The sequence below is a fragment of the Lutjanus erythropterus genome, chromosome 13, assembly GCF_056507025.1.
Source record: "Lutjanus erythropterus isolate fLutEry1 chromosome 13, fLutEry1.hap2, whole genome shotgun sequence".
Lineage (NCBI taxonomy): Eukaryota > Metazoa > Chordata > Actinopteri > Lutjaniformes > Lutjanidae > Lutjanus > Lutjanus erythropterus.
Window position 1 is genome coordinate 36,690,325 of NC_139329.1, and position 23,445 is coordinate 36,713,769.

General features: G+C 39.4%; 1 protein-coding gene across 5 annotated transcripts in view; it reads right to left on the reverse strand.

The window, feature by feature from the left end:
* Window positions 1-23,445, reverse strand: part of ap3b2 (adaptor related protein complex 3 subunit beta 2) — a 53,072-nt gene that overhangs the window by 6,399 nt on the left and 23,228 nt on the right. For 2 of the 5 annotated variants that reach the window (XM_084734631.1, XM_084734629.1), the window contains 19 exons: window positions 22,891-23,088; window positions 20,791-20,888; window positions 18,134-18,188; window positions 17,965-18,036; window positions 17,371-17,433; window positions 17,129-17,261; window positions 16,138-16,247; window positions 15,771-15,947; window positions 14,935-15,121; window positions 14,725-14,855; window positions 9,384-9,422; window positions 7,696-7,810; window positions 6,018-6,195; window positions 3,916-4,081; window positions 2,934-3,021; window positions 2,598-2,707; window positions 1,131-1,359; window positions 762-846; window positions 427-524 (listed from right to left, as the gene is read on the reverse strand). In XM_084734631.1, the coding sequence (XP_084590757.1) occupies window positions 427-524; window positions 762-846; window positions 1,131-1,359; window positions 2,598-2,707; window positions 2,934-3,021; window positions 3,916-4,081; window positions 6,018-6,195; window positions 7,696-7,810; window positions 9,384-9,422; window positions 14,725-14,855; window positions 14,935-15,121; window positions 15,771-15,947; window positions 16,138-16,247; window positions 17,129-17,261; window positions 17,371-17,433; window positions 17,965-18,036; window positions 18,134-18,188; window positions 20,791-20,888; window positions 22,891-23,088 (2,332 nt within the window). The remainder of the gene's footprint in view (window positions 1-426; window positions 525-761; window positions 847-1,130; window positions 1,360-2,597; window positions 2,708-2,933; window positions 3,022-3,915; window positions 4,082-6,017; window positions 6,196-7,695; window positions 7,811-9,383; window positions 9,423-14,724; window positions 14,856-14,934; window positions 15,122-15,770; window positions 15,948-16,137; window positions 16,248-17,128; window positions 17,262-17,370; window positions 17,434-17,964; window positions 18,037-18,133; window positions 18,189-20,790; window positions 20,889-22,890; window positions 23,089-23,445) is intronic. The other 3 variants (XM_084734632.1, XM_084734633.1, XM_084734630.1) reach the window with 3 other exon arrangements.

Below are 23,445 nucleotides of genomic sequence, written 5' to 3' on the forward strand. Positions count from 1 at the left end.
CTTAAAGATCTGGTTATCTGCTCAACTGTTACTGGAGCAAAGAGTAAAAAGGGGAGGGACTTAGGATGGGTCAATTATCAATTAAATAAAGTGACCTTTAACATAAAGAGTAGAATTTAATCAATATGTAAAGCATTGGGAAAAAAGACCATGTATATGTGCCTGTAAGATACAACTGGAAGACCCTTTTCCTGTGTTTACCAAATACTCTTTTTGGCTTAAAGTATAAATGACAATAAAGTATCAAATATAAAAATGAAATAAAAGATAAAGTGATTTAGTAGGAAAGGAAACTTGTGTATCCACACAGCTAATTCCTCTGTCCCATTTTTATAGACTTGTTTTAATGTGATGGCAGTAAAGTCAGAGTGTTTTACTATTCCAATATTTTTCAATAAAATGATTTTATTTCCTTTTATCACTCACCTTGCTCCTTTTTAAATTCATTCTCTGTCAGGAAGACGGGCCTCATCAGCTCCCCGACCGGCGGCTGAATCGACACGAAGAATTTTCTGGTGTGAGTGCTGAAAATAGAGACGAGACAGACGTTTTGGGGATTATTTTTCTAAAAGGACAGGGGGGTTTCTGCTTCTGTGCTGTACACTGATAGGGGGAAATATCACAGCTGTCCTGCAGACACGTTCAATAACGAGGCCAACAAAACGCATTCAGCAGATTTATGAGAAACTGTTCATTACTACCAGTGTTTCTATGAGAACCCCGCGGGACGTTGAAACGTTAAAACAGAGAATCCATCTCACCACAGCTGGAAGTTGGCCGCCTGTGTTGAGTCGCAGAAATCGATGCCCATCACAGCGGTGGCCGTGTCACCAGCAGGCAGCAGCTCTGTCAACACACGACAACAGAAACACGTCTGCAGTCAGCAACTCTTTGATCTGAGATGAAACATGTTTCCTCTGCTGCAGACTGTGTGTGGTGTGTTAACATGTGACTCACTGAAACACTGCTACTAATATGTGCTGCGATCACACTTGGAAAGTGAAGTATGGATGCTACAAAATGTTTGATTTTTGGAGTGCGCCTTTGATGTACACTGCTGCTGCAGAACTCAGCGCACAAAGGAACATGAGGGGCTAAAAAATTGTTCAGAACTGTGAATGGTCACTCACCGATCTCTGGAAACTCTTTGACCCTCATCCCAGACTGCAGCTTCACGTCCTCCATGTGCAGGTTCTTGGTGTCGGAGGTGGCGTTGTTGGTGAACTGCATCTGCACCGCCACCATGTTCCCATCGGGGCTGAACGGCTGTCGGCTGAAGCAGTACTCCACCGACAGACCCTCGCCTGTGATCCGGTGCAGCAGCTCGTAGCTCTTCAGCGCACTGGAGGGAGCGATGGTCTGGAGGAAGAGGACGAGAAGAAGAATCATTAATCCCCTTCTCTACGACGGCTTCATCACCCCCTAATAATATATATGTGCATATGTATAAACACCACACACGTGTCAATAAATTATATTTTTGTTCACTCAGAAGTTTCTCCTGAAATAGTGTCATCCTTTAACCCTCCATCTTGCTTCTCTACCCTCACGTTGTAGTTGCTCAGGTGTGCACACACACGCACAACATCTGTATTAATGCATCCTACAATAAAGTTAAAAAAAAGTATGAGAATGAACATGTTCAGCTCAGGTTTAGTTTAGTACTTCTGGCACTTTTTCAACTCAAAAATACGTGTACAATCAAATCAAGGAAAATTGTATTGACTGAAAAGTTGAAGCTGCTGAAGCCTGAGCTTATTATGCTCATCCTTTTTACAATATTTCCGAATATTCTTTAAAAAGATAGTCTAAAGGCTATTAGGGATGATATAATGGTGGGTATGCTACACGGTGTCATCTTTTTTTTTCTTTTTCAGGTGATTTTGGGGCATTTTTTGCCTTTTTTTGGTAGGGACATGCTGAAGATATGACAGGAAACGGGGGCAGAGAGAGAAGGAATGACACGCAGCAAACGGGCAGCAGGTGGGAGTCGATCCGGCGGCCGCTGCGGAGGACTGACAGCCTCGGTACACGGGGCGCACATTCGGGGCGCCCCCGCTGTGTCATCTTTTAAGTGTTGTTTTTTTTTTTTCTTCAGACTCGCACCAGGCGCCACAAGAAGGAAATACTGAAATACTGAAATTAATTAAATTGATATTTGATTTAATATTGAAATTGTGACACCCTTAATATATACATATGCTTACACAAACTTTTTCAAACATGTACATTGTTCATACCCAAAAGTCTCAAACAAAATTACTTTCACTCTTGTACATCTTTGTAAGTGTCCCTTAGTTGAAACTCTGGAAGCATCTTATTTTTACTTTATACATTAATTTTGCAGTTTTACAGTCAATCAAATCTCTAAAACTGCGAGCCTGTGAGTTTATGAATAATACATAATAAAAACATTCAAAATCCACCTACACCTAAATGCTAATACAGCAGGAGGCTCGGGGAGGTGGAAGGAGGACGAGGAGCAGAACCTTTAAGATTCAGCAACGAATCATCTCTTCTAGAAATCTGCCGTGTGAACTTCTTCTAATGGAGCGAAGATCCTAACCAGGAAGGTGAGAGACGTGTAAAGAACTTACTGCCGGAGAGAGGACGGTGTCAGACAGAGACAGTCCCTCCAGGTCGGTCACAAGGCTGTTGGACAGGAAGGTGTTGACGGGTGTGACTTGAGGAGACGGAGCGGGTTCGACTGTGAAAAGAGACGAGAGAGACGTGACTCTGCAGAGAGATTCAGCCCCGACTGCGCTCATGTATCTGTTAGATTATCTCACAACTTTAAGTTTTTACTTTTAGAAATCGTCACGTGGGTCGGCGGACGTCCTTGTGCATCGACTTTGCTTTACAGAGGCGAACGTCATTACTTTCATATTCTCTTTCAGGCAGAGCAGAGAGCTTACAGACATGAAAATACTCACAGTCATCAAGGTCGAGCAGAGACATTTCTTTCTTCTCTTTCTTGCTCTCTTTCTTGACGGGTTTGGAAGGAGGTTTAGATTCAGCTGCCTGGAGGCAGATGAAAGAAATCTGACATGAAGAGGTGCAGATTTTGATGTGACAGTGAGACTAAATACAGGAATGTTTGCTGCATAAGTCAGTGATAAGAATACAGTTTTAGATTTTGTTTTAGTCTGAGAGGGTTTCTTTAAAATGTATTCTGATACAGTTACTGATTACCTGTTAAAAATGGTAATCAGTAACATAATCCTAGTATCACAGTATTAACCTCAATATAAAATATGTTGAAACTGTTTAGCCTAATATAGTGTCTTTAAGGCTACAACTAAGATTAACTTCATCATTGATTAATCAGTTGATTATTTTCTCAATTCAGAGATTTGTTTGGTCCATTAAGTGTCACAAAATGCTGATCAAAGCTCAAGATACGTCCTCAAATGTCTTCTTTTGTCCACAACTCAAAAATATTCAGTTTACAGTCAGAGAGGAGAAAAGAAACCAGAAAATATTCACATTTAAGAGGCTGAAAGCAGACAGATTTTTCAAAAACGATAAGTCGATTAGTTTCTTTTGTCACAATCTTGTCAGGTGAAAAATAAGTCCAAAAGTGCAGAGCATACGTCCATGTGCTAAATTTCAAGCCTTTCCTGTAATAATAATTTTCATTGTAGATTAATCTGCTGATCTTTTTCTCCAGTAATCAATTAGTTGTTTGGTCCATAAAATGTCATTGTTGAAATGTGCTGATCAGTGTAGTAAAAACGAGAATTTTGACTTTTTTTTCAAATTAAACATGACTCAGTATGATTAATCGATTGTCAAAATAGATTAATGAATAGTCAATTATTTTATTTTTTATGTTGTCTTTTTTAGGCGCAGTGACTTTCCCTGTAGTTTCATATTTTGGGGAGTTTTGGATTTGGGTAGACACGTTATCAATACCTTTTTTTTCTTTTTGACCTCCGTGTCCGACTCAGACTCTTCAGACTCTGATTGGCTGCTTTCAGACTCGCTGTCCTCGTCCTCGTCAGATTCAGACTCCGAGTCGCTCTTGCGTTGTTTACTCTTCCTATCGCGCTTCCTCTCCTCTTCTTCGCTGCTCTGCTCGCTGTGAAGGAAACGACTCATTAGGATCCAGGAGTTATAATTATCATAAGGGATGAGACAGATTCTGTTGAATAATAGAGCTCTCTGTCAAACTACACTGAAGCTGTAGGACACCATTAAAGAGTACAGTGACCACAATTAAAGGGATAGTTTGGATTATTTGAAGTGGTTTTGTATGAAGAACTTATCCTTAGTCAGTTGAGAGGAGTCTTGGTTCACATTTATTCGTTAGTTGCAGGAAAGAAACGCCTCAGGCAGCTGCACCTCACTGTCAGTCCAGGGGATTGTAATATCTTGTAACACTGTCGTCACCGGCACAATGCTGCTCACTGTGCTGCAGCTGCCATTAGCTTGTTAGCTCAGTTAGCGGTCCTATTAGACTGGGACACAGCCTCAGAGACAGACGGAGGCCAGACTGACAGTCGGGAATAAAATAATGTTACTGAGGTGACATGCAGGACTCTGACTCCGGGGAAGACGTGGCGGGTTCAGGCAGGGAGGGGAGGCGTGAAGGAAGTCTGTAGCTTAGCAAACTAATTTATAAGTAGTATACATCATCCATTTTGTTGATAAGTCTGTGAGTATTTGTTTATGTAAATCTGTAAGTTATTTATTCCTGCATTTTGAAAAACAAGACTTGTGTGAGGTTATACTTTGTACAGTCTCAAGTTTAGACTGATTACTGCTTTTGCAACTTTTAAAAGGTGGCTTGCTTCATGCCCCAAAATATAAATATTTATTTATATAGTTAAACATGCCAGGACTAGTTGGCTAGGAAAATCTTTAGTCAGGGGCAGCCTTAAAAGATTTCTATCAGTTTAAATTTTCATTATATTTAGAATATTTTCACTGCTTTACTTTACCGCCAGACGGCCCAAATATTGGATGGTATTTTTATTTATCTCTGCTGCTCTCTTGTCTTGTCTTGTCTTGTCTTGACCTTTCTGATGGTAAAGAGTTGCTATGAGCCAAATCATCAAGACTCCTTTGTCACACAAAAACACAAACAAACGGAGCGAGGCAGTGGTAGAGCAGCGAGGTAAAATAACCGCTGCAGTCTGGTTGGTTTGAAGAGAGAAATATTTGGCTTTTATAACGGTGGCTTCTTGTTGGAAAAGGCTTTCTGACAGAAAGTAAAGCTGTGAAAATATTCTGAATATAGCGTACATTTTAACTGATATCGTTGTTTTTTTAATATGTTTTGCTGCTGACCCTGCAGTACTGAGCTTCCAGGCTGGTACTCCTCTCTGCTTCTCCACACTGGGGGTGTGTTGAGCACTGGATAACTACTTCATACAACCTCACTTCAAATAATCTGAACTGTCCCTTTAACTGTAAATTCAGCTCTCAGAATAAAATGAATGTAACATTCGGGTTTTCATCATGTCATTTCCTGTTTTATTTTGTAACCCTACCTCTTGTGTCTTTTCAGTTTCCTGTGTTTTCCCGCCTCTCATCAACCACAACTGAGGCCACTTACTCACCTGCCCCTGATTACCCTCCTTGCCTTCCCTGTGTATTTATACCCCCACCAGCTCCACATGTCTTTGCCAGATTGTCTTTGTTGTCAGTGGTGCTGCTTCTTGTTTTGCTGTGTTTGGCCCCATGACTTTGTTTGGACTTTGCCTTTTTATGGGATTCTAGTTTTGTGCCTTTTTTCCTGTCTGTTTTTGTTTGCCTTTTGAACTCTAGTAAAGACAGTGATTTTTATTTGAACCTCACTTTGCCTCCTGTGTGTTCTCTGCGCCTGAGTCTCAACCTTCCAGAGTTGTTACAATGAAAGCATGTTAAAAAGTCAAGCTATTTGTCTCAGGACCTAAGAATTAAATTTATAGACCGAAACCCAAAATGGAATATCATTAATTAGCAAAAACAGATATTAAGGAGTCACGAGTTCTCTTTTTTGTTTGGGGCAGTGTTGTAACAGCACGTGTTACCTTTCGCTTTCTTGCACCGGCTTCTTTAATTCTTTCTTTTTCTTCTTCTTGTCTTTTTCCTCCTCTTCCTCCTCCTCATCCTCAGACTCGGAGCCCTCCTCGCTCTCCTCGCTCTCCGACCCGGACCCGCTCTCCTCGCTGCCGCTGCCACTTTCCGAGCCGCTGGCAGAGTCCGACTCTGAGGGGGGGTGAAAATGTCAGAGGGTGAACAGCTCGGTTAATTCATGAAGGTCTAACCTTCTACCATAAACATCCAGTGAAATGCACGTACTTACTGCACAGATGCACTGACACAGACAAACATGAGAGCTGGGACCAGCTGAGTTTTACATCAACCATAAGAACTTTTCAACAATTCCTCATCCAAAAGAATCAGACTCACTGAAATACTTTTGTGGAATCTTTTTTTTTTTTTGCTCCTTGAGATTCACCAATGAAGACAATCAATTTTTTATCACCCCTTGTATTATTAATTCCTCAGACACATTTTTTCTTTCCAGGGGCAAGTTACAATAAAAAAGATTAAGCGGCACCACTGACATTACCAGATTTTCAGTCTCTCATGTCGTACCTGAGGCACAAAAAACAGAGAACTTGTGCTGCAGCTGCACCAACGATGGTGTATTTTCACACAGTATTTAGATTTTGTTATTAATAGTTTGCTGCAGGTCACGGATGACTTGAATTGACATCAAAAGTCAGCAAAAAAAGGTTTAAATAAGAAACCTTTTTAATCTTTACAAGAGCTAGACAACTTGTCAGGTTTTGTTTTGTCTCTTATTTCTCAAATAAAAACTAAAAATTTAACTGGAGGCTGAAAGGAGGATTATGGATTATGGAAACTCAAAGAATCTTTCATATTCCCACTTAGGGTAGTATGACACAGATTTGAGTCTTTTCACTCATATAAACATAACATAGATGATGTCTTTTAAGCCAAATTGGCATGTTGGGGCTTTTAGGAGACTTGGATTACACCAGACAACCAGTAAAGAGGCATTTTATGTTTTGTTTCCATTTGAAAACCGGTCTCCATTCTCTTAAATCGTTTAGGAGATTCTGCTGCGCTGTTTTCCTGTGAAACTCCAGCAGTGTTTTTGTGGACTGAAAAATTAAACCTGACCTTCAGTTTGCAGGAGGGCGAGTAGAGAATGACTGAACTTTCATTTTTAGTTGCACTATCCTTTTAAAGAATTGCTAAATGAGTAGGAGGATGCAGAAGCAGTAGCTAAAAATCAGATTTGGACAAAATTCAAAATAGCCGAAAATTGATTGAGATACAAATGCTGTTGCCAAACGTTTGTTTCTGAGACTTGGAGTTCAAAAGTTTCAGGTCAAAACATAAGGTTTGTTGCTGCAGCCTCACTATTTGGCCAAATTGCACAAAATTCAACACTGCAACACCCACCAAGTGTGAAGTAGATAGGATGGATGATTGTTGAGAAAATAGAAAGGACTTATTTGCACAGATTCTTGCCTTTACAGTGAGATTTGTTGACAATAACAACAATATTGAATAATGGCAGCTGGATCTATAAATGTAAACTGATACATCTCAACCTTAAACACATGGTTTCAGCAGTAATCTCATGCTCTCACACACAAACTGTGATGGACACTACTCGTCTGACTAAAGGATGTGATGCCACCAACACAGCCAGCAGCCTCCTAAAGTTACCACTGTCAGCTGACTCCGTCGGCCCAGACTCGCCCTCCGAGTCCGAGTAGAAGGGCTTCTCCACTTTCTTCTCCTTCCTCTTCTCTCGGCTGCTGCACTTGGTCCATTCGGGCACCTGGCGGAGGAGGCAGAGTTAAAACAGTCAGCCGTCAGCTCCGCCTCCGTAACGAACCCCTCAGACAGAAGCGGAGACGTGGGCAGATTACAGTAGCACGGCCATGAATGCCTCTGCCTGGGCGTGATGCAGCCAAATGAAGCCAGCCATCAGATCTGCTTTTAGATCTGACAGTCAGAGAACAAATTCAGTACACACACTAATGCTTGTATGGAGTTTTTCCTTTGTTATTTTGGTCACACTTTATTTTACAGTACACTAACAAGACGGACTTTGTGTCAAATTAGTCAAAAACTAGAAAAATATCTTCTTTATCAGACTGTATATATGCCCTAATAGACACTATGCAAGTAACGATACACTAACATGACATAAAAAGCCATACTTTGTATCAAATTTGACAAAAAATTTGAACTAGAAATACTGTTCCTTTTTAGACCCCTTGTCAGAGGGTATTAGGACAGGACTGTACTGTAAACTAAAGTACCTACAGTATTACAATAAGTCTTTGCAGGCACATATAAACAAAAAATTTTTCTATCTTTTTAATGTTTGTCTTGACTTGGTAGTTCTAGTTCACATATTGTTTTTAAATGGGGAAGCAGATATGTGATTTTACTTTAGTTTTCAGTGCCGTTCTGTTGTAATGTGTCACTAATTACCTTCTAATTTAATCTAATAAGGGTCTATAACAACGGGGAATAGAAGACTTTAGTTTACAGTACAGTTCTGATGTAAAGTGTCCCTAATCAATACGGGTCCAACAGCGGGAAATAATACTCTTATGTTTTTGGTATATCTCTGTTATAATGTGTCTCTAATTACTATCTAATTAAGTCTAATAACGGTCCAACAGTAGTACAAAATAGACTTTAGTTGACAGTACAGTTCTGCTGTGATGTTTCCCTAATTAGTTTCTAATTAAGTCTAATAAGGGTCTATAACAGTGGGAGATAATTCACTTTAGTTTAAAGTACAGTTCTGTTGTAATGTGTCTCTAATAAAGGGTCTAACACAGTCTAATAAAGAACGTGTTATTTCTAGTTTTTGTCCTTGTTTCGTCTCATTAGTGTACTGTAAAATAAAGTGCCACCTTTTTTCCTGTTTGCACAGATAGATGTTAGCACCAGGTGATGCCTTCATGACCAGTTGCAGAAATGGTTCTTTTTTTAAACAGGGAGCAGTTCCATTAAGAGAAGTGATGTCTTTGAGGAGTGTTGACAGTCCTCCCACACGCTCATAAGAAAAGAGGCTATTTGTCTCGCTCTTTCTGTGACCAAACTCATTAACTACAGCCATCAGCTAATGAGTGTGGACATCTCCAAATCCCATTTTAAACCCACAAGGCTGCTAATGCGTCTCGACGTGTCGGAGGAGCCCCCACGTCCCACGAAAAGAATCACTTCTTTAATGGTCGAGACCGAGGAAGAGGGTGCCGTGTTTCAGATAGCTTTGGCTGAGCTAAGCACAGGACAGCGACTACGTTAGGCAGGGTGTCAAAAAGCACTCGGGTTTTGCCGCTATATGGGTTTGAGGCTCGAGGAGGTGGGCTCTTTGCCGCTAACTGACTCACACTCGTTAATGTTGTGACTCTTTCAAGCAGCGTAAAAACCTGGCAGATGTAGGAAAGAAAAAAAAAAGATTGGGATGGAGGTGAGATAAGGAAGGAAGGAAAAGGTTTTAGAAAAGAAAGAGAAACAAGCACAGGAGGGTTTCAGGGTCTAAAAAGAAGACGTGTGAGAACAGTTACTGATATCACAGAGACAAAAATAAACCCCAAATTTCATCACAGTATACTTATTTACCACAATATCTGACACTTAGTTAGCTAAAAAATCAATGCACTCCAATATAACTTAATTATACTGTGCATACTTAAATATATACTTAAATAAATAAAGAAAAAGTCAACATTAACATTCACTACTTACTAATAACGTCAAGCAAATACATGACAATGCATTTAGTATAAATGTCTTCATCAGTGAGAAAGCAGGATGTGTTACTAGCATGGATCAAAATGAACTAAATGAAGAGTGGAACAGGAGAGGAACATCACATCACACAGGAACATTTGTGACACATTCACAACAAACCGTGTCACAAATTTCACGTGAGACCAATCAGGTGCAGAAGAGGAAACAGTGGCAACGTCCACTCAAGGTCCACTTTCTCTCTTGTCCCGGGGCTTTCGAGCACATCACATTTACATAGAGCTTTTCTGGCCCTTTTTTTTTACGTTGATGGCAGCAAGTTACCGTGATGGCTTGGACCATTTGTGTCTTACTATCTGAGGACACTCGGGGAAGTCAGCAAACTTTTCATGGATCTGTAAAGATTAAAGCTTCCTAACATTCTGAACACAGACAGAACTTCTTGTCCTTGTTGGCCCTAAAAATAAATGGTGGGTTACATCAAGGACGATTGATTTCTAAACCTGATTAAAACGTGATTTAACTTTAAATTATGTTGCAGCAAACTTCAAAACTAGTTTCACATTAAAGATTAATTTGAATTCTCTTGATTCAAACATTGGTTTAAATATTAATAATCCAGTAGTAATTTTACACTGAAGGCTAACTAACTTTAGCTGTCTGGCAAACAATGTAACACTTCATCAACTTTTCAGCTAGCTTGCAAACAATGTAACATTTTGTTAACTTTTAGCTAAAACAATGTAACATTTAGTTTATTTTTGAGCTAGCAAGCAAACAATGCTATGTTTTGCTAAGGAATGCTGAGCAACAGTTTCCCCCGTACTTACTAGGTCCTGACAGCAAATTTATATTTTATTTATTTATTTACTTATTTTAATTTGGGCAAGTAAGCATCTTCATATTCATTATACTTCATTAAATTTCTGTTTTGGTTTAAACAATCTTGGATTGACTACATGGAGATTTAATTGTGCAACAAAGTTGTGCTTAATTTTAATTCTGGATTTACTAAACCCAGTCTAAGTGAGTGAAGGTTGTTTTGTTAACTGTGGTTTTCAAGGTCAAGAATGAGATGTCAGTGTAAACTTATAAGCCATCAAGTCATAAAAAGTGCTCATCTTATTAGGTGTAAAGACCTAATATGATGTAAAATTTGAACATCTGCAGTTCCTTGTCAACTGAGCAAATGTCATCTGATGATGAAGGAATATGGTCGAAGGAGCCGGGACAGATAAGTAAGCGGACCTGGAGTTGAGACTGTTAACTGTTTTCTAAAGTCATGAATGAACTGTCAAGCTCAGATTTTAATCGCTCCATCTTTATGATTTACTCTTATTCTACATCTTCACTTGTACAGTTTCCATGTGTCTAAAGAGGATGAAAAATTATCTTTCCACTCGGGACAATGACGGCTGTCATATTTATCCTCCGTTAATCTGCACTCTGAGATTCAGCGCTGAGTAGCAGAATCTCATTTATCTTATCTCGTCAACATGACCATCATCACTTCCTACAGTATGACAACCAGAGAGAGATTATAGGAGGAAAGAGAGAGCAGTCATCAAAACAAACACCACCGCACTCCCAAACTGAGGAGGAGGAGGAGGAGGAGGGGCACCTCTCGCCAGTCTCCTAGCAAACCGATCCGCCCCTCGCCGGTGGTTATGACTTCCTCTATCTGTGGAGATGCATAATGTGCAGAGGGAGAACCTGTCAGAGAGGTCAGAGGATCCGCTGACCCTCGCAGCTTCTACACCCACAACATGAGTGGATGTAACGGGACCCAGAGACGATTCTGAGCAACTGGACTGAAACTTTAAGGACCATACCAGTGGTTTCAGCTTAATTATGCTCTTTAGCTGCAAAATATGTGCATTTTACATTATTGCAGGCCATTTTCAAAGCATATAATTTTTTTCAGAACGATTTCCAAGCTGTCCATTGTTTTTCATTCATTTTAAAGGTACAATATGTCACATTTTTGCATTAAAATATCTATATACACTAAACCTATGTTATATATTTTGTGTACTTAGATTATCCTAATTGTGTCCAACAATATTCAAACCCAAAGAAATCGGTATTTTATTCAAGACAACTGCGTGTTTCCTATTAGCCAGTAGTCGCTAATATGAATAAAACTTAAAACATTACCTTTCTATGATGATTATTTCTGCCTCAGTCACATCAGAGAGAATTTTTTAAACAGCAATTGTAGTTGTTTAACAAAGAAGGAAACAACTCCCATAATCCCACACTAATTAAGATTACTACAGACTACATGTTTAATTATTGTTTTGATGTGAGAGAGACCCCTAGTGGCAGAACTTTAAAACGCATTGAATGACAACTAGCGGAGATTTAAGTCGTGATGAGGTCACACAGTCCTGTCAGATGAGTCGAGTGCCCCTTCATCACCATTAAACGTCTTATTTTAAAAGGAATTTTACTGGATGTTATTAATACTATTATTATGTTATTAATTATAAAAATAAAAGAGGATATTGTACAATGGATAGCAATTGCTTTCATTTTTTTTCTTTTCTTTTTTATCATTATCAGATCTGATATTCAGCATTTTTATGAAGATTTTTTCTTACACAGTAGTTTATAAGATAAATTAATTAAAAATTGCTACGCTACTTTTGCATCCGATGCAGCCACCTCTCTCTGTCTGCCAAAGTCCCGCCCACAACACTATCTGATTGGTTGAATGTTGAAAAGATTTTTAATCAAACACCAAGATTTTCATTTTACTGTTTGCTCCAAATACCTGTATTTGTTTGATTGCTATTTATAAATAATTAGTATCAGCCCTGAAAAAAAAAAAACTGTCAAATCTGTTGACCTCTAATTCGTGCAGCAGTTCTTGGAAGACAGACACCAAAATGCAGCATCCATTTTAAACTGTAAACGTTCTCAGGATAAAATGTAGCTTGATTTTGCAACTGCATGGCCTGAAATTATTTAATTTAGGATGGTAATCTTTAGGGTCTTAAAATGACGTCACAAGCTAACGCAGTTTGATCTCTGCCAGACCACATTTAGGACGTAAAACTCGGATGCAAATCCAGTTGCAGTTATGAGGTGTGTTGTCAGGAAATCAATCAGAACGTCGGAGCTTCTTTGAATGCAGCTTCAGGGAGAATTTTCCAGTCTGTGCCTGCTCACAGCTGCACTATCAGATGATGTTAATTCACTCTGATAACAAAATAAAAGCCAGAAAACGTTCACTGTGATGGATCAGCCGCCTTTCAACTCAGCGCAGAGGAAGCAAACGTCTGGCTGGAGGGTAGGGAATCAAATTAGAGGTGAATTAAATGCTCTGGAAAATGGTTGACAGTAATTTGACTTATTTAAGCTGAACTCCTGGTATGGTCTTTAACAAGCCTGTCTCCTGTGCACCAAATCAAAATAAATCTCAATGCACCTGTGGCCTCATCTTGAAATCTGCATCACAAGTAAATGACAAGTTAACACTGAGTATGAAACATTGAGCTGCGTAACAACAATAATTCACAAACACGAGGACAGAATCAAGCCTTGACGTCACTCCTGAAATTTAAAATCAAGAGTTTTTTTTTTATAAGTCTTGATTTTGACAAAGAAGTGAAACGCTCAAGATTTGATTTCATGTCTTCGTTTAGATTCACATTGTTGATTATGAACCGATGGCACATGGAGTGGATGGGATGGAGAGGAAGAGGAGGGAGTTAGGATGATGCTCGACAAAAGAACGTACACTGTAAAAAAAAAAAAGTTGAGAGAATTCATAATTTGAAGGCATCTGTCTTCACTAAATTGTTGAGTTTTCAGTCAAGCTCACTTTCTTGTGTTTTCCAGAAAAAAAAAAGTTTTGCCGTCCTATAATCTTTTGTTGAGGTAATTTACTTTTCTTCTTTACATAAACTTTAATCTTTGACATTCAGAAATCCAAAACCGGGCTCAACAGTAAGTAAAATGTCATGTTGGTCTAGCAAAATCTGGTAAAAAACAATGAAACTATTAAACTACTTTGATTATCAAAAAAATCCTTACAGTAAAATCATGGAAAAATGGCAGAAAATGCTGTTTTTAGCCTCTCAGATATGGAAATGTACTGCTTTTTTCTCTGTTTTATATAATTTATAGACATTGCAGCCTGAGATTAAACATGACAGTTAACTTTAGTCTTTGTTGTAAATTTAGTGAAGACAATTGCCTTGAAATCACGTTTCCTCAGCCTTTTTTCTTTCTTTCTTTCTTTCTTTCTTTCTTTCTTTTTTTTTTTTTACAGTGTGTGCACTTTTAAATTGTTCTACTTCAGTGGAGTATAATTTGTGTTTCTAATTGAAATTTGGGGAATAATTCGGCCAAAATTAACCGGACTGATTACAGACTGATAATATAAACTAGTCAGCCTGTAGAGGTGACTACAGGTGATGTGTTTCACTGCTGTTGATACTAATATCTGATCAAAACTTGGACTTTAGTTCTTAAATCTGTCCCCTTCTGTATCACATGTGCTATTGGCTCAAACATTGGTGAGAAATCACCCGAATGGGGCGAGCGAGCTGCTGCCGAACAGAAGCAAGTGCAGCAGATAGGGCGAGGAGTTCAGTTCGACACCGCTGACTGTTTTCATAATGAAGTTTTTAAATAGAGACTATAATCCTCTTTTCTCCTCTGTGACTCATTCTCCTCCGTGGAGGAGGGAGTAGTTCAGAGCATCCATTTGGAGACAGATGGAGGCCAAAAAGGATGCATGTTACCGATGAGCTGTTAATGCTAATGAGCTGTAAGTGAATGAAAGATGGCTAGTGAAAGAGGAATCAATGTTATATTGGAGTTAATGTGAGGCTCTGGAGACTCTGTCTAGCCCCTCTGAGGCACTGCTCTGGGGCAGGAGCAACCCTCGCTCCACTCCAACTGTTGGGGCCCTGGGAGACCCCAGAGGGCCCCTGTGTCTCTGTATGTTACTGTTCCCACTGCACGCACAGACTCCTTCACCTCCACGTTGCGCACGGAGGGGTCTGGGGCGGCTTCAGGCCAGTCAGGCAACTCCTGGTAGCCGCCGGCCTTGGCATTCAGCAGGTGGGACAATGAACCCAACTGGAAGTGGTCTCGATCTGCAAAAAAACAAGAAAAAAAACTCTTTAGCTTTAAACTCTCCCCAAGCTGTGATCAAGTAAAGACTTTAAAATGTACCTTTAAATGGAGACTCGAGGACTGGTGCAGGTTTGAGGGCGAGGAACAGTTTCTTAGCGTACTTGCTGAGTGCTCCACTCTTCTCGGTGGGCACGATGAGCTGGCGAATGAAGCGCGCCCGATCGCGGATGTCGTAGTTCTGGTCGTACTTGGCCAAGTTGAGAACGTACTGCGTCAACAGCTTGGTCTGTGAGAAGAAGGAATATGAAAGATATGTTGGATGAAAGCTGTACAAAGAAGAATACCTGTCGTCTGATGTGTTTGTATTTGTATATGTGTAACGGTGTAACGGTCTCTGTAACGGTAAACAAGTCATACTACATACGATGTCTGGTATCATGAACTCAGTGTCAGTGAAAGGTAGTGAATATGTAGTGCCCAGGATTTTCTGAGTAGCTGAAGAAGGTTGTTGGTTGGTAGTTACTAGGTTGAATAAGTGTGCTATTAGGTCATTGCTGTGGCATTCTGGACAGTTGGTAGAGTGTTGCTAGGTTGTTGCTGGAGTGGATTAGAGGGCTACTCAGTGATTGCTGTGGTCTTCTTGATACTTGGTAGGGTGTTGCTAGCTAGTTACTAGGGTGACTGGGTGTGTTGCTAGGTCGTCGCTATTGTGTTCTGGATGGTTGTTAGGGTGTTGCTAAGTAGTTATTTGAGTTACCCACTGGGTTTCTAGGTTGTTGATATGGTGTTGGGGGTAGATGGTTTAGTGTTGCTAACTAGTTACTCTGGTGAATTAGTGGCTTGCCAGGTCGGTGCTATGGTGTTCTGGGTAGTTGAGAGTTGTAGTTGAAAAAGTTTTTTTAAGTGGCAGGGACAGAAAAACATGTCATTCACACCTGTTTGGAGTTGGTGAGATAAAGCTTGGCAGCCAGATTGATGATTTGTAGCTTGACAATGTCTTCCTCGTTAGTGAACGACTTTGCCATCTTCCTCAGGACATCCGGGGCAATCTTAGGAACATGCTCACAGTATTCTCCAATCAGCCACAGGATGCTGGCCCGAGCCATCGGCACCTGGGAACAATCAGATTTAATTAACTGGTTGTGTTCATCTGTATCCTCTACTGCTACAACAGTTCTTTCAGTTTTTTTTTTATCTTTTCCATAATCTAATATGACAGTAAAGTGCAACTCTTGTCTCCTTTGCTGTCTCCAGAAACTTTAAACCCAGACATAAGCAGCAGGTTGTGAATGAGATTCTCACCTGGATGTTGTCTGTTAGTTTCGCCATGTGCTTTATGATGTCGCTGTGCTTCTCTGGTTGCATCTGCAGCAGCTTCTTAATAACCACCACAGACTCAGCTACGACCAGCTCTGCACAACAGGAGGAAGAGACGCTCGTTGAAATCGTAAATGAACAATGAGTAATTTTTCCTTCATTTTTATCCTAGATTGAGTTGATTCAATTATCCTATTGACCCAACATCCAATTCTCTACTTTACACAATGTAGTGTGATAAATATCAATATTGTGATAAATATCTATTTTACAAGCTACACATCTGTTTCCTGTCAATTCTATAATTATTTTAACTGCACACTTAGTGATTTTTCATCCATAAGTTAGTTACATCACCTCTCACAGTTAGCTTTGTACATGTTGTTGATAGTAGTTACCATCTTAGATAACCATTAGCAGCGAGCTAGCTAGCAAACTTGACAGAAATAAAATAAATAAAATTCACCAAGAACTTCCTGGCTCATCTTTCAATTTTTTCACCAACTCTGGTTTGGTAGAAATAAACCCTTAATATTCTGGCTGTACACACCGTTTCCCTCCCTCTTACTCTTCTCCTGAGGCCGGTTTCACAAAGATAGACTTTGACTTAGATGTAACAGATAGTGGTTCAGGAAACTGGTTCAGAATAAAGCAAGTTACATTTGATTTTGCAGTGAAGCATCTCTCTACCTCTCTCTCTCGACCTTGAACACTCCAATATGGCGACTGCGTAGAAGCATAGCGGAGACAGCAGTCAAAATGCTCAGGATATATTATTAACAATATGTACCTAACTGTGAAAAGTGAACTAACAAGACTGAGGGATGACAAATCATCCTGAAAAGACAAAATCAGTTGTGTGGGTGACGGTAACGTTACTACAGTGATGACAGCTTGACAGACGTGCAGCTTGTAAAACGTATATATGTTACACTATGTGCACTGTGCACATAAAAAGACACACAGAAAGACTTACCATCTCTGTTTGACAGCAGCTGCACCAGACCGTTCAGACACGTGTCCCTCACCTCCCCGATGTTTGTAGCACAGCGGCCGATGGCTTGGATCGTGGCGGCCACAAAGTCTTTATCCATGCTTTTAATGTATGTCTGCCGCAAGAAAGCATGCACTTAGTACAGTAATACATTAAGGAATACAGAATTTGAGTTTTAATCAAAATTCACTGTTCATTAAACATCCTAAGTTGTTTCACTGTACCTGAAACTCTCTGAGAATGGTGGAGATGTTCGTCTCATTCGCCAGATTGGTGAGAACCTCCAGCTGCAAAAGACAAAAAAAGAAAAAGACTTCAAACTTAATTTAATACAAGAATACAAAGCCCTTTTTTTACTGTAATTGCTGTATAGCTTTTCCTGAAGAGCTGTTTAATTACTGGAACCTGTGCCAAAAACTGCACTTTTTTCACTTTGATGTCTGTATCTTAAAAACTGCTCCACACTGATTCATGGGAATTTATTCAGCAACATCGTGGTTTGAAATGATTGTTTGTTTTTTCAATTCACATCACAATGACTGAAATAAATTACACCTACACAAAGCTCACTCTCTGACAGTTTGACATCCTTACTTGTTTTTTTGTTTGTTTTTCAGTTCAAATATCTTAACATAATGTCAATGCTGCAGTCGTTGCAAGAAAATAACTCCGTGTAAGTTGGAAAAAGATGCTGCAGACATACTGTACGTTATTCAAGCGCGCCTCAGAGTTTAGAGAATTCACTGTCTTCTATTGATTCAGCATCAAGATTAAAGAAAAAAGGCATAGCAGCACAATAAAACAGAATATAATATCACCTTAAGGACTTTTATCTGGGTTGGGTCTGTGGAGCGGATGTAGAAACTCTTCAGGTACGGTTCAAACATCCCCTGTGAAGGAAGAGCAGAAACAAACTTCACACACAAAGAAACAAAACAAAACAAAACAAAACAAAACAAAAAAAAAACAGCACGAGGAGCAGCTCACCCTTCTCTTAATCGTCATTGTTGCCACGTTCTGAAGAACAACATACTGGACTTCACTGGAGGAGGAGACAGAAACAGGAGATTGATGGAAAAAAAGATTAAGGACAGATACAGTAAAAATACGTGTTCAGGAAAGTGTCAGTCCCATTTCCTTACATGTCCTCGTCTGTCTACTCGACCTGAGACACCCTGCGGCCTCATTGAAGGTCCACAACTCTTCACAACAGCAGTAGTACTTGTATAAATATTTCTAATTTAAAAAAATACACATTTCAACAATATTTAATATGTGATTAGCTATAGAGAGACGGGACTGTCTCTCTATAGCTATATATTTCTTATATATTTCTCTCTATATTTCTTAAAAAAGAAAAACACAAATTGGAATAATGTCAAGTTTTTCCCCCATTTTAGAGACACTGCATGAATGCAGCATAAAAACCATGGCAACAGGACTTCCTGAGTCAAAGAAACAAACTACTGATATTGATGCGTACCACCACAGATTTCTTCTGGCATCATTACTCCAATAAAGTGCAGCCGTAACTTTTACTTCTGTATTTCTATGTTGATGGTCGGATACACAAACAAGACCAACAAAACTGGTTTAACAAACTCAAGTATCTTTGTTGTAGGCATTATTCTTCTGAGCTGTAACGAGAGACGAGAAACTCCACCGACTCCATCCGAATAATTAAGTCTAATGAAAGATATCGCGCAGTACAATGGACCTCTGACACGTCCCCCACAGAGAGGCGCTGCTGTTTGGTCGCTGCTGAATGATGATGCCATTACCACACACCCAGAGCCACACGAGCGCCTGTTCAATAAGAAGCTGACAGTTTGCAGGACTTACAGCCGAGAGGCCACTGATGTGCCATCATCACTCCTCATGCTTTATGCTTTCATGTTTACCTCAGACTCGCTGAGCTCCCTGTTTAATTTCACTTCCTGCTTCAGGGCTACACAGATTTATTTTACTACCCTCACTTGTCATTTTTTTTTTGGTCAAACTGTTTTCCACTTTGGTGAGTTTCACGGCCATTATAGCTTTCACATCTCGCATTCAGCTGTGTATTTTTATTTTTTATTTTTCTGCACTCCGACTTCTTTTTTGTCCATTTTTCAAAAGAGACTCATAAACACAGTTCTCATTATTTTCAGCCTCCATTCTCACAATAACGCTGTGAGACGGATAAAAAAACTGGCTTGACTACACCAGGGCTCCAACTGCCGATTATTTTCATGATCAATTAATCTGTTGATTATGTTCTCAATATATCGATCATTTATTTGGTCTGTAAAATGTCAGAAAATGGTCAAAAATGTTGAAACTGTTGAAAAAAACTGTTTCCCAAAGCCCAACGTGAACAAATATTCACATTTAAGAAGCTGTAATCAGAGAATTTGGATTTTTTTCTTTCAGAAATTATTCAAACCAATTAATAATCAGTTGCTGAGTAATTTAGTAATCAAATTATCTTTGCAGCTCTATTTATTTCAGAATATGCTGCTGCCAAACTCTGTGGTAATGCAATCTGGTTCAGACTTTATTTTACAGAACACTAATAAAACATAATTAGCTGTACTTTGTATAAAATTAGACAAAAACTAGTCAGTAATATACCCTCAATAGAAACTATACATCTAACGGTACACTAATGAGACGTAACAAGCTGTACTCTGTATCAAATCTGACAAAAAACAATAAATAATATTATTTTATTACTTAATTAAATAGAATTAGATCCTTTATTAGACCCTAATTAGATGAAGTAGAGGATAATTTGGGACACATTAGAACAGAAAGGCAGTCAGGGTTTTATTTTTAAAGATGGGTCATTAGCTGCCATCTTTGTTGAAGATTACAACATGACGCTTTTATTGTTTTATGTAAATAAATTTGTGCAGACTTCCCCATATCAGTGAAAGTTACAATTAAAAAATGTTACTAAAATTTATATTGATTGCTAATTTGTAATAAATTTGTTTTACATAAATATTTAAATATTAAATAATTTGAGTGTTTTTCAATACCTTGTGACACATTATTAGGCCTTTACTGGATTTTAGAGTTTCCAGCTGTTAGAACCTGATCACTGGTCACACTGGAAAGTTCTTTACATCATTGTTCTTGTCTCGTCTTTTATCAAACAAATAGAGCCAGGAGGAGAGTGAAACATGCACAGTCTGCAACTCAGTGTGTTTCTGTTGAGTTCTGTGCAGAAATAAACAGTGTACTTTGTCACAATCTTTGCTTTTTTTTATATTTGTATAAAGTTTCAATCCCTACAGACACTTTCATCTGTCAACTTTGATTTTATCACTTCGCTGTGCATTGTGCATGTCACACGTTCTCCAGCATTTACCACATTTGTCTCAAAAACATCCAGGAAATCTCTAGTACTATAAACTTAAGTGTATAATTTTACACAGTTAGACCTTTATTAGACTTTATGAGAAGGTAACTAGGGAGACATTACAATGGAACTGTGCAGTAAACTAAAGTTCTGTTTTAATGTGTCCATAATTACTCTCTAATAAAGTCCAACAAGGGTCTAATACTCTCTAATAAAGAACAAAATTTATATCTAGTGCGACCACAATTTGAATACAAGACAGGGCAATTTATTTCAAATTACTGACAGTAAAGCTCACCTGTGGCTCCTCAGGAGACGGACCAGGGCCTTGGCGATGACCCCCACCTCCGCTTTAGGGGCAAGATGGAAATACAGCTGAGCCACAGCCATCACCACCTGGAATGAGGAAGCGGAGGGAGGGATAAATCACCACCAGCGAAACAATCTCACAATATTAAACCCAGGAAAAAGTTGAATGCACTCTGTTGTCCCTCTGGGTACGGTGTTCAACGCTTTGATCTCCATTGAAAATTCATTAATTTCCAAAGCAACAGTCCATTACCGATGCATCGCTGCCTCAAACTGCCGGATGTTGCAGTGCAGATGTGGAGCGTGTTGGATTTATTCTGCCAGACTGTTGAATATGCATGAAAGAACTAACGCAAATACTGTTTTGCTCTCTTTTTATAGCTCTCAGCCAGAAGTGAGAAGATTAAAATTAATTCCAAGAAAAATTCTGGCAATGAGTCATTGAAGTGAAAAGGCTGTGTGTTTATGATCTTTTAAGCTCTCAGCCTGCATATTGCATGAAGGTTGAACCTGCACACAAGTCATAACAATGATAATGATTAGAGCTATAAGAAGGAGATCTTACTGTCTATGAAACAGAGTCAATTTAATACTGACGCCTCTATATGACCTGCATATGTAATTAAGACCATCAGTGAGAATATTGGATATTTCTGTATAGTTGTTTGACACCAGGAAAGATTTTCCTTGAATTCAGACTCATTTGAATTCAAGGAAAGCCTGTGTTTACATTTTTCCATGGAAAGTTACGGTGAGTAGTTTGTTAGGCAGTTTAAAAAAAGCAGGAGGAGATTTATCTCCAGATGATTTCATTTTTGTTATTACAGTGGAAACACTACTGCTTTCGTCCACAGGCGCCTCCAAAAGCAACAAAATATTATAATATAGTAATATTGTAGTAGCTTTAACATATAAAGATGTTAGCAAAGAAAGCAACATTCACCCTCTTTTAGCTCTGTTTTTGGTCTCCACCAGTCCCTGAGGGAAATATCTGCCTCTTATCTGCTAAATGTGCACAGTATTCACCAGCTAGTTGCTAAGCTAGTTGCTAACTTTGTTTGGAGCTGAGCAGGCAGTGTACAGTTGAGATACCATTTTGTCTTTCCTAATACTGATTCTGAAACCTGAACTCGGGGTGTTAATAAAATAGAATATATCATTATTATTTATGGACATGATACAATCACTGTAATTGTTTGCAGTCTGGCTTGATTAAATCTTTTGAAAAATGAACAAATATAAAGAATGAATGCTGCAGAATATGACTTCCACATCCTGGGGGGAAAAAGTAGCATATGGGATGCTGTTGGGAAAAAGCAGGGTCAGGTTTGATAAATTATGTGGTGTTGGATTGGTGCAGGGACAGTCATTTTCTGCTGCCTGCTGCATCTGAGAGCGACGCTACGAGAGTGAAATTACATGAGTACATTTTAAAAGTTAAAAAGTCCACTTGTAACAATATGATGTACAGAAAGCTAGGAAGGTATCCACTATGTATAAGCACTAAAAAAGAGTTATTGGGGGAGTTTGATGAAAGGAAAGGAAACAAAACTTAGCTGGACGCTGTACAGTTCTTTGTCTAATTTATATGTGACTAGAATACATGCATCACAATTGGTGTCCAGTGAATATTAGGTGAATGTGGCTTCAGTCATCAGACCATGGTACGTGAAACTGTGGCCTGAAGAAAACCACATTTAAGCAACCAGCTTGACAACAGCAGCACAAACGCTGAACAGTGTGTGAATTTCATAACATCTAACATGGAACAAAACAGGCCTTCCAAGGTGACCACAGCAGCACTAATGTAGTGTGATGATTTATTAATTTCCTTCGGGAAATTATCATTTGTCCCCATTTCGGAGGGAGAGGTCAGCTCTGATTAAGTGTCTTGCTCAGGAACACTTCAGCTGGACGAATGCTTGTTAATAAGACCTTGACTACTCACAACAACGACCTGCTGCTCAGTGTGGAATAACAGTGGAGAGGAAATGGATTATGATCTCTGTCATGGCAACTGACTCAAACAGAGTGTTAATGGGCTGTGCTGTGTTATATTGATGTGTGGGGTGTGCGTTTGTGGTCTCACAGCTGCATTGCGGCTCTGCAGGAGCGGCTTGGTGTTCCTCAGCAGCAGCCGGTGGTCTGGATCCATGACGTACGGCTTCCTCTTGGCCATGGCAGGAGCCTCGGCCTTCTTTTCTTTCTCCTCCTCGTCCTCGTCCTCGTCTTCGTCTGAGCCGTAGAACGTCTTGTCCCCGCCGCTTCCCTCCTCCAGCAGGGACTCCTGCAGAGACAGTGGGGAGTAAACAGTGTGCTGGCTGGACAAACAGACCAAGGCAGGGATCCCCCTTGCATGGAAAGTAGTTATTGAAAGTCTCTACAAGTCACCGGATGTTAATTTGCTCTTGAATTTATTTATCAAAAAGCAGAAACACTGTGTCAGAGAAGGATTATCATTAGACCTCCTTGTGTTGGACAGATGCGTGGTGCAAAATGGCTGCAGCAATCTGTCTCCACATGGATTGGAAATAACCACAACAACAATGTTCAACACAGCATGAAAAATGGCTCAATTTGTTTGCTGGGTGTTTATGAGAAAATAAGTCGACAGGTGTCTCTGAAGAACTGATTAAAAAAAATT